Below are 11,440 nucleotides of genomic sequence, written 5' to 3' on the forward strand. Positions count from 1 at the left end.
CCAAGGGGTCAAGATTCGAGGCTTCGAATGTAACGCCGGCGGCCGGGGCCTCTTACGTCGGCTGTCTCAGTGACCAGATATTATCTCGGCACCTCGTGATGTAACGCGCGAGACGGGGTCCGGCTCGGTCCGGCTCGGTCCGGCTTGGATAATCTCGCCGGATTACGATAAGTAAACGCTGGGCGTTTGCTGCCTGAGCTTCGGAGCTGCCGGTTTCGGGCAGAAGCTTCGTACACCCATTTGATCTTCCATAATCCTTTAATCCTCAATCTGGCCTTCGGAGCACGTGCTGCCCCGTTACACATTGTTTTTCTGTTCGACGCGTTCTTCAAGATGCTCCCAGCACCACGAGAAGGCTCACAGCGAGCAGGGCGGTGACGGGAAGCAGTGTGGCCGCTCCACCCCTCAGCGCACCGTTAATCCACTTCTCGTGGTGTACGATGTCCACGTAGACACCGGGCACGTTGGGTTTGGCGCAGCCGGCCCCGAAGCTCACGATGCCGGCCATCCGGCCTCCGGCGCATAGCAGCGCCCCGCCCGAGTCGCCCTGGCACGCGTCACGTCCGGCATCGCCCGCACACAGCATACCCTGCGTGAGGAGCTGCTGGAACAGGGCATTGCACGTCCCGAAATCACTGACCACCACGTTGATCCGCTGCAGATCGGGACTCATCGTGGTCGACTGCTCCGACGTAACGCCCCAGCCGGCCACACTGCACCGGTCGCCAAGTATCGGTGCCCGCTCGAGCCGCTTCGCCGGATAGAGGGTGCCCGTTTTGTGGAAGTCACTGGCCAACCGCACCATGGCGATGTCGTTGGCCAGGGTGGACGTGTCGTAGCGCGGGTGTACGTTGATGGAGCGCACGGTGCGCACCTGACGACTCGGGCTGGCCCTCAGCGGCGGTATGTGCAGATCGTCACCCATCACTTGAAACTACGGAGAGACGGAGCGAGAGAGAGAGACTGAGTGTCGGATTCGTCGGGACTCCCGGGGGAAGTTCGCACCAGGGTGCTAGGGGAGGCCACACCGCGAGTATCCGTGACACAGTGGGCCGCCGTCAGGACGTGGCCCATCGTGAGCAGGGTTCCGCCGCAGACGTGCGCCGAATTGCGGAGCTGCTGGAGGGACACCATGGCCGGGAACTCGCCGGTGGTGGCCGGTGTTCCGCCGACGATCTTCGGGAACCAGAGCACCTTCCCGGTCGGATCGTATTGCGGGTGCTGGTAGTGGGGGATCGGTTCCCAGTGGGACTCGTTCGCCGGCACAATCGGCAGTGGAGTGGTCGCTAACGGTGGCAGGGTAATCACGTAGGTAGTGTTCGTGCCGTTGGTCACGTTGGTTGCGTTCCACACCGCCCATTGGCCATTTCCCTGCCGCGGTAGTAGCACTGTTGGTGTTGAAGTTCCGACGACGGTAACAAGGCTTGGCCAAACATTACGATATCACGTCGCACACTGCGCCGGGTGGGTGATAAAACATACCTGCCCCGATCCAGAGCGCCACCGATAAGGACCACCAGCTCACCGACCACGGCGACGACGACGACATGGTTTCTGGACACCCAGTTGTCAGGCGAAAGTGCGGAGCAGAACTGATTTAGTGGCCAGCCCGAGCCGTGCCGGCGGGATGGTCCCACCGTATCTTGGTCACTGGCTTCGCGATAAGTTAAACCCGGCCAAAGCACACATTAGCAGTGTCCATTCGGCGGTACCCGGATGTTGGGTGTTTAATAAATGCACCCGGGGCCCGTGGATAGATAGACGGAACGATAAAGGCCCTGCATGGGTAGCATGTAGCGTTACTAATGTGCTGAATGCACTGCGTTAATGTTTTAATATATGAAAGCCATGCTGTAAATGATGTTAAATTAATAAGAGGAGGAATAACAGTGGGTAACAAAGAATTTTTAAAAAACAAAGTTTTTCGCAGATGCATAAGCTACTGGGATGTTCAATAAGTTCGTATGATCGGTAACAGAGAGCCTGATTTTTTGTTGGTATATTGGTACACTCTTCAAACTACACATACGTTCAATGTGAAATTTCATTTACATCGGCCACTTAATGGTTTTTTACAAGCCATTTCGTATCCACGTGACACAGTATGTTTTACACAGGAAAAAATCAATTATCGTGCAGTGATTGAATTTTTATTTTTGAAAGGTTTAAAAGCAAAGGAAAATTATGAACGAATGTTGGAAGTGTATAACGAATCTTCCTCTTCAGCTAGGGAGTTAAATGGGGAGTTTCTGAGTTTAAACGTGGTCATACTAGCCTTCGAGACGATCCATGTTAAAAACGTAAAAAACAGACACACACCTGAAATCGTAAAAAAAATTCAGGATATCATACTGAAAAATCGTCGAATGACTGAAAGAGATTTAGTGTAAGCCCTATCCATCTCATTGAGCAGCATAACCAATATTTTGGCTGAAGTTTTGGGTTCCTGAAAGCTGTATGCAAAACGGGTGCAGCATTCGCTAAAACTGCATTCGAATTCATCTTTCTCGGCAACATTTGGTGCTTTTTCGAAAGCATAAAGTGGATTTTGTGCATTCAATCATCACTTTAAATGAGACTTGGGTCTATGGACCATGTTCCTGAATCAAAAGAAGAGGCTAAGGAGTGGTGTGAACCTTGTTCTTCGGCTCTTCCAAAACGCAAACGCAGAAATCGTCCAAAACGGTGTTAGCATCAGTTTTTGGGATGCGGATGGAATTTTGGTTTGCAGATTACTTGCAAATTGACTTGTTTGCATACTTGCAACAATAAATTTTTATAGTTGTTGTAGCCTTTTAGACTATGTGTAAGAGAAAATTTGTGAAAAAGTACCCGGTTTGAAGATGAAAAACATACTCTTTCATCAGGGCAATGTTCCGTGTGCGAAGAGCATTTGAATCTGTTTTCAGACCCAAAAATATCATGCGTGAAAACCGTTTTTCATCAAACGATGACGTCATAACAGCTGCGAAAGCGTATTTTGAAGCCCTTCCAGTTTCTCACTTTAGGGATGGAATTCTTGAATTGGAATCTCCTAGGAACAAGTGTATTGATGTTCCGGAAGGCCAAACTGAATAACAAGGCGTATTTTAACTATAAAACTATGAAAATGTGTTTTTCTTATCGACCATACAAACTTATTGAACAGCCTAGAACTTCGAACTTCTATGAGGTCTTCCGGTTGTTGCTCCGGTTGATGGGGTTGATTGAGCCGTTGATAGAGTTAAATGTTGTAGCAGAATACAAACGCGACACTCCACGAGTCGGTTGTCGTGGAAACGGTTCAACAGGATCATGCCAAATCTCAATCAAAACTCGACCTCGGCCCTAACAATGCCCGTTTGTTTGCACAACCCACTATTAATCAGAAACTGGATTGTTTCAACGGATCTCCCGGACCCCGTTTGCTGTGGCGCAGGATGTAATCCTGCGAGGCGAGGCGTGTGATAACACGATTGATTCTATCACAAAGCACAACACCACAACGAGCAGACCACAAACAATGGGCCGAATCGATCGCGGCAATGGTACCACCGGCAGGGGATGCGCCCGGATGTGTTGATTCAATCCTTTTGCCCCATTTTGCCGGGTGCTAAAATTCATCATGCTCATCAAAAATCTCGCCATAAAACTGTTGCTTAGCGCACACCGGGCTGGGCTTCGCTTTTATTGGTTGGTGATTTTTAATTTAGCTACAAAGCCCGACCAGAGGGGCTGGTGTTGGTTGGAACCGGGGTTGCTGAAACAAAAGTCAACAACCAACATCATCACCGAACCGACCGAATGGCAGCGCCGGGTCCGGAGCGGCGCGAAACCAATAAATGCGGCCATTATTATTCGGCAGGCAGCATAAATTTCACTCTCCGAGCCTGCCGAAGGAGTCGGTGCTCCGGTCCAGAGCCTAAACAAACCGGCCCTGGCCCGGACGCCCGCTTCTGAGGCTGGCAATATTTGAACAATTTTTATCCTGCAATTTCAGCGCTCAGACCGTTTCTTGGTTGAGGCCGGAAAAATGGGAAGGACTTTTTCGTTGGCTCATTTTCCCTTGGTTTGTTTTCGACCGGTATGTTTACCTAACTTATGGATAATCCTATCACCACCCGGGTGGACCGGTCATTGTCGATGGTGGTGCTGTTTTTTTTCCTGGCCCTCGCCGGAGGACTGTTTCGTTGTCCTGCCGCGCCAGTCGAAAACCCATCAGTCGGCGTCATCAATCTTGGTGGAGCGCCGGCGAATTGAAACGTAAAACCCGGCCCGGCTCCGAAGATGTCCATTTGTCCTGCCCGAGGCGGCTACGTCGGCACTGTTGACCCCTTTTACTTCGACCCATTCGGCATCCCGCCGCACCCTTCCGACCGCGATCCATTACCGACGACGAAAGGGGATGAAAAATCCTTTCGCCAGAGTTCAGTCGCCACTGAAATTGGATACATTTCGCTTCGGCGGTCACTCACTCCTGGGCTGGGGCCCGCTGTGTTTGGTGTGGTCAAACAGAACCGGTAGCGTGATGTTGAATGTTTCATGATTGATATGCATCGGAAATGGGATCGCCTGCGTCCTTGCCGAAGGGCCAAGGCCCGATTACCCAACGGCGCTCCAGCTGCCCGCCCAGCTAGCTCCAGGATCTTGCCTCGCATTTCGTATGCCGTCGTCGTCCAGCGGGGAGGTTTTCACCCCGTTCAGCTCCTTGCGAGCCAGATGTGGCCGCAGGGACATTCGGGATGCATTCGTGTTCGGAACCACCGAATGTTGGAATCGATAAAGGTGAAGCCCCGTGTTGGGTTTGTTTGCTGATTTCGGAAATCGATTTGAAGTTGCTTAAAGACCGGTGTCGGCCCTTTAAAGGTGGGAAGTCCTTCGCCAGTTATGGAAGAACACTTCTGTTGCGCCGCGCCGATTGCTTGAAATGCGAGATTGGTCGAGAAAGAAACTGCCAGAAGCTTTAATGGGCCCGAACCGTTTATTAAAGAGGCTTCGGCCAGGTGTGCTCTGGCCGGGTTCTTAGGAATTTTCTCTTAAACCGTGCCACTTTCTATTAAACAACTGTTTGGCAGGGCGTCGGAGCGAAGAAAGTGCGTGGCGATGCGCTATCTTGATGGAAAACCGGTCCGGACGGGTTTCGTGACGCTCCAGTGTGTCTAGGATTACAATGATTTGCATTGGGGAAAAAGTGTGACAAATGCCATCAACATGCGAAGCGCTCGGCTACAAAGTTCGGCCCAAGATTCAGTGGCATTCAACTTAAATGAAGTGATATTTGTTTCGGTCCTCCGTCAAGTATCGTGATGATGGCGTGGAAATGCTTTTGTCTTCTACCTCGTTCCACTCTCCGCTGTGACGTCTTTCATGTCCACGAGTCAGACCAGTCCAATTCCGCGCGCCCGGAAACCTGCTAATGATAAGTTTAATTTCCTCATTGAGAATTCAGTTTTGATTATTTATTTATGAACCACGCGTTTTTGCCGTCCGCAACGCCGCCAATGGGGACTCCGGACGGTATGGACGCAGGACCTCGGCCACGGCTCGGCGCGAGTGGTCGAGCGGCAATTACGCCGGACTCGCCGACCGGAAGGAGCAAACGAAAGAATGGAAGAAATAGCGCTCGGAAGTGGCAAGATCAGAGAAACTTTTCTTTCGCCTCGCTAACTACGGCGCACAGCGCGCGTGTCCTGCCAAGGAGCGTTCGAGTTTGGGGCGTTTCGAGTGCCGGCGCACACGTTGCAAAGTTTTGTGCTTCTTTTGCTGCTCCCAATTGTGGCCTCTTAGTCTTAGTAGTCTTAGTCCCGTGTTCGGCCGGCCGTTTGCTGACTTTGGTGGCGTCTGCAGTTTTCGCGTCCCGGCGGGTTTCGACTTTTGGCCCTCATTAAAACATTTCCAACACGGTGCGCCAAGCAGTACACCGAAAAGCAATGGAATCATCCGACGGATGAGGTTTTGATGATGAAATGACGACCAGCGGTTAAGTACCGCGTCCTGAAGCATTCGGCATTTTCCGCGTGCGTCAGGAATGTTTCGCTTTGATCGCCCGGTGGTGACCCCGGTGGTGTGAAAAACGGAACCACCTGCAGTCACTGTACCTTTTTTTGTTGCCGAAATGACCAACCAACCGACCGGAAACGGAAAAGAAAAACGGGGGGCGCGCGCGCGCGGGAACCCTAGAAGGATGGTGGCACATAATGTCGGTTTTCCTTTTTAATTACACACCATTAAAGGGACGCTTTTCATCAACTGCCGCGTGGGCCGGGTCTCAGTTTTTCCACAATTCAGTCTCAGGTTCATTTTCCTGGGCTCGACTTTTTTTTTGCTCTTCATCTGCCCTTGTCACTTTAAGGAACCGGAATCTTGGCGAAGGTTGCTGGTGGATTCGCGGAAAAAGGCGCCCGAGCGTGCGGCGAAGATTTAATTTAAAGTTGGTGCCGCTTAGGGGTCGGCTGCCCCTTGAGAGGGTGTGAAGTGGCCCACCTTTTTGGTGGGCCCTTCTAAACATTCCACCTTCGGCTCGCTGGAAAGTTTTTTGCCCAAATTTGCTGCCGGGCCACTCCGGTTTGCTTCAAATGGTTTTAGTTTTATTATTTTTACTTTTATCAATTTCTTGCTCCGTTTTGTGGTTGTTTTTTTTTCGTTAAGAAATCCGAATGAAGGCTTCCAGTTGAAGTCCTTTTCCGGTAACGCCTCGGCACGGTGAGGACGGCTAAATCTGTCATGCAAATGCGTGGCCGCTTAGCGTCCGTCCGGCGCGACGGCAAATTGAACAACTAATTTGTTTAATTTAGTGTCGCTCAGCCTGGCGCCCTGCCGGTGCTCCGGATGTGGCCTTGTCTCGGATTTTTTTCTCCCTCTTCCCATTCGTTCTTCCGGTTGAGTTTTATCCTTTCAGTCAGTTAGTCACACGCCTCGGTTGACAGGTTGGCCTATGGGTGCAATTGTTTTTTGCCCCTTTTTTTATCGCCGGTCCGATTCCGGTTCTGTGCCGCCCAGGATGTGCCTTTGTCTCACAGACCGTGCAGAGCACATTATGCCGGTGCAGTACCGGGCCGCCAGTGCCTTTTTTTCGAGGGGCGTTCAATTCGAGGCTTTCGCTGCTGCGGTGTAACGGTTGGGATACAGATTTACACGAACCCACACACCGCCCAGCTGGAGGGTGTGGAAAAAACCCTTTTTCCAGTAGCGCGCTCCGGCAAACAATCGGCGTTTGCCGGGCTGTCGAGGACCGTGCGGCGCCACCATCGTTTCGTCTCATAAATGTTTAATTCGATTATAAACCCGACAGCTGTCACCGTTGCCAGGCGACCGGATCGAGAGTGAACGAGAGTTGACAGATTTGACGGATATTTCAAGGAAGCGGCCGAACCGGACGCGCGAGAGGGTAGTTGCTCGCTCGGTTTTGGCATAACTTTACCGCGGCCGAGCCGAGCCGAGGAGGTGTGGGGCGCTCGACCCTTTTTTCGGTTCGATGTCGTACCTTGCGCCTGTGTGTCCTTCGTCGAGTCCTTCGAAGAGCAAAAAATAGAGTCGAGAGTAAAGAATTAGATCAAATAGGAATCATGTCAACAGTGATTTACATAACTCAACAACAACAACTACGCAGAGCAGCGCACGGCCCGGCAGCCCCCGGGAGCTTCAGGACGAATTTGCAAAAGGGATCAAGAAATTAAACCACGGGTCACCGTAGCACAGTGGCCGGTGCAGGGCCGGCCGGCCGGCCGGTTCCGGGGACCAACAGGGGCCTACCACGCTACTTGCCTCGAGCACGGATTGCACGACAGTTGGTGAATTTAAATGAGTCCTTGACGTGCCCGGGCTTCGGCTTGTCGCTTTTTTTTTCTCTCTCCTTGATTTTGTGTGCGTTGCAAAATCCCTCGAAGGCGCCACTACGGTGCCGACGGTTGACGGCCACTGCGGCGGCTAAGGATCCTCTGTGGACGTGGAAACGCAAAAACAGCAACGGCACAACAACAGGTAGCTCTATTTGCGTTGTTCTGCATTCCGGGGTCGACGCCGGGCGAGCGACATAATCTTTGCGCTTTCTGCAAACTCTCTGCCTGTGTATGGTTGCTATGGGGGGGGATGCAAAATCAACAACGGGCTCCTGCGCTGTCAGAGTAAAAATAAAAATACAAACTGAAAGAATTGGCTCAATATGTCAGAAATGCAAATTGCGAGCCGTTAGAGACAATGCTCCAAGCGAACGGAACATAAAAAGCCGGAGAACCAAGAAAGAAGGCTCCCAGTTCCCAGCTCCCGGGCCGGGCGACTGGCGAAAACTAATATGCAAAAAGCGCCAGCGTAGAGCTGCTGCCAGATGGATGGAAATCCCGGAGTGACTGATGAACGTGGCCGGTTTTCCGGCTGAAAGGATGAATATTAGAAGGGACATAGCGGAGAGCGAAACATCAAATATGATTCACAAACTATGATTGATGATGTTTTCGGTGTGATGGAGGGAGGGCGCCCGAAAGTGACCACGACGGTCGGTTTTGAAGTCTTGCGATGAAGTTTTGATATCCTCCGACACCGGGCGAAGCGGTTTGAAATGCGATACCTATTACTAAGGGGCTTACGGTTTACTACAGTGATGGACATTATGTTACGCGCAGGGCAACAATGAAAACCGGTACGCGTGCAGTAGTAATTCCTGTATTTGGAACAATTTTCGGAAGGTTCGGATTTGACAGGCCGGCCACTGCCTCCCGTACAGCCTTTCGGTAGGTGATGAGTTGCGGACCCCAGCCTCGAGCGTGTTCGGTAGGTTTTGCAACCCATTGACGAGGGACTGGACATGCCTTAAATGGTATTTACTTTAGCTTTCATCCTTCATCTTCATCGAAGGGGTCCGGTCCGGTGTGCCAATGCAGCAGCCCTTGTTTGTTTGTTCGCCGGCACATCTTGGACCGTGGCCCCTGCACAAACGAGTAGGGATGCGAACCCCGCACCGGGAAAGGGCTGGAAGTGGAAAATATCTTTTCCATTTGTCAAAAAACAAATAGGCACCAAAATTGAAAGAAACGGCCCGACCGAGACCGGACCGGACTCTCACTCACGTCGGGCGACTGACGGGCAACTTTTCGCCGGGGGTTCTGGTAACGGAGAAAAGAGGGAAGGCATCGACATCGTACAGCAAGCCAACACCGGTCATGTTACGAGGAAATTGAAGCATTGATCATCGGGCGACCAGAAGCACCGTCGTCGTCGTCCTTGTAACCCGTTCCGAAACACCAATGTTACTCAACCAAACGGCGGAACCGAGCGGAAGGGGCCGCGTACACTGCGCGGTGCGTTGGGACAAAGAAAAACTGTCTCCCGAGCGATAATCCTTGGCGGTTTGGCCACGACGCAATAGGGCGCCCGAAGCCCAAGAACCCGGGGGTGCGTGCGGCGAATGATGAGGTTCCTGGTTCGGGACAATAGCTTGCGGCTATCGATTTTCGTCCTTCACCACGCCGCGCTCGCCGGCGAAGACCGATCGTAACAGATTAGAGTGATTATAAATTCATAATGTCTGCCTTGCGAAAGCGGATGAAGTGCCCCGAAAGTGCCGCCGGTGGCTTTCGTCGGCTTTTTCTGCTGGCGCCCCATGGCGTGGCTTTAAGGACCCCGTTCCAGCCGGCAAAGTTGCTGCTTTAATCCATAAATACTTGATGGCAGTTTCGGCGCTGACCGCGGTGTTCGGGTAGCTTTCAGTTAGGAGCTGATCCGAACGTGACTTGAAGTTGGAAAATGACAACGAAATTGATGGGCCGCTGAATTCGCCGGCGATCGTTATCGATGGGTCTTTAAAATTTCACCTCGTAAATGCACGTGCGGCTCGCGGGCGTCTCTGAATTCTAGGCACGGATTCAGCAGCCGAAAGTGGGCCATTTATAGTTTTAATTAGGTTATTAAATTTCAGGTCGCCGGCACAGGACTGATAACACTAACGGTGGATAGTTGGAACCACCGGTTTCGGTGTGTTATTTAACATTGTTCTAGTTCCGGTTCCGGAGCGAAGGAAAGATGGGAAACGTGCGATATCGAAGGTGTCTTTTTGTCAATCATTAGCATAGCTGACGGGAGACGGTTTTGTCAAGTGTTTCAGTCATCACCACCACGGACGGGTTGTCGGGTGCAGCGGGGCCGATAGTTACACCCGGGGCCCGGTCCGGAAGTGGCAAACTTTAAATTGCTTCCATCGCAATCCCGGTTCCGAGGTTCGCCTCGCGGCGCAAAGATCGTAATCCGGTTCGATTCCGGTTCCGGGTCCCCGGGCTTTCCGGGCCCGGTATGTTACATCGTCCTAATCAGCCAATCCCCGGCACCGGCCGTAAGCCTTTACCGCATTATCCGATAAACGGTTTTGCCCGGGCTGGCCCATCCGGGGCCCTATCTGATCGTCGGGTGGAAAAAAGGGGGAAAAAGAAACTGTCGGGAAAACCACAGAAAAGATCAAATTTCCATCCCGTGGCCAGGAAAAAGGGGTTCCTATAATCGGTGAAGCGATTTCGATAAAAACCGAGTCTTCGTTCCGGCCCCCCCGGAGGAACTGGGAACTTGAAGTAATCGGTTCGCTCGGGACCGGTTGGAAGCCTGATTGTCCTCGATCGCTCTCGGGCTAGCCCTGGAGTGAGGGGGGAGGGGGAATCCAGCCCCGGAATCCGGGGACACGGAATCCGCTTTCGGTACAAATTGCTCTTGCACACATCCGCTCGGCTCGAGTGGTGTCCGCGTGTAGGAAACTTTTCCCTTTTCCCGGCTCCTGCCGGGACGAGGGACGGGGTACCCCGTCGCTTGTCGCCGTGCCGCCGGCACCAACACGGAACTCCCGGGTGGACGATTTTTCGGTCCTTCTTCGCGTGGTGTGGCGAAGTTTTAATTAAATATTTAACGCCTGCTTTCTGACGCGGGCGAACGGCCCGCGGGAAGGCGGGAAGTTTTCCTTCGAGGGGCGGGGCCGGGTGGCCACCGGGAGGAACGCAGCTTCAACACGCGAAAGACAATTATCCAGCCTGGACTGGTTGGGCCCCGAAAAAAAAAACAGGAATCTCTCCAACAGGTAACTCGCCCGGGTTGCCCAAAATTTTCTTTGCTCGCTTTTCGTTTTTCCGTTTCCGGGAAAAGCTTATTTTAAAGTTTTCCTTACACTCCCGCCTTGTGGCGCGGGGGAGGACGCGAGGAAAAACTGCTGAAACAAAACAAAAGCCCGAAAGAAGAAACAAGAAAAGAAAAGCGGGCGGAAAACAGATTCCCAGCAGCGGTAGGACCGTCGTCAACATCATCATCACCGGGAACCGGGACTCGGGACCTGGGGACAGCTGTGTGGCGGGGGGGAGGGCGCCGGAAATGGATTCCCGGATGAAGGATCCTTGCCTCGTTTCCTCCACTCCGCGTTTTGTGGGACGAAAACTTTTCATCAAAAATAAAAGACGGAAAAAAAACGGAAACGCGCGTCTTCATCTCTCGTTCG

The 11,440-nt window shown here is 52.3% G+C and overlaps 1 protein-coding gene across 1 annotated transcript; it reads right to left on the bottom strand.

The window, feature by feature from the left end:
* Nucleotides 1-261: 261 nt before the first annotated feature.
* Nucleotides 262-1,575, bottom strand: LOC131206623 (uncharacterized). The gene is made up of 3 exons (XM_058199242.1): nt 1,483-1,575; nt 1,006-1,388; nt 262-934 (listed from the first exon to the last, which is right to left on the bottom strand). The coding sequence occupies exons 1-3, from the start codon at nt 1,547-1,549 to the stop codon at nt 329-331; spliced, it is 1,056 nt and encodes a 351-aa protein (XP_058055225.1). The 5' UTR covers nt 1,550-1,575; the 3' UTR covers nt 262-328.
* Between the last annotated feature and the right edge of the window lie 9,865 nt (nt 1,576-11,440).

This window comes from Anopheles bellator, chromosome 1, assembly GCF_943735745.2.
Source record: "Anopheles bellator chromosome 1, idAnoBellAS_SP24_06.2, whole genome shotgun sequence".
NCBI classification, from domain to species: Eukaryota; Metazoa; Arthropoda; class Insecta; order Diptera; family Culicidae; genus Anopheles; species Anopheles bellator.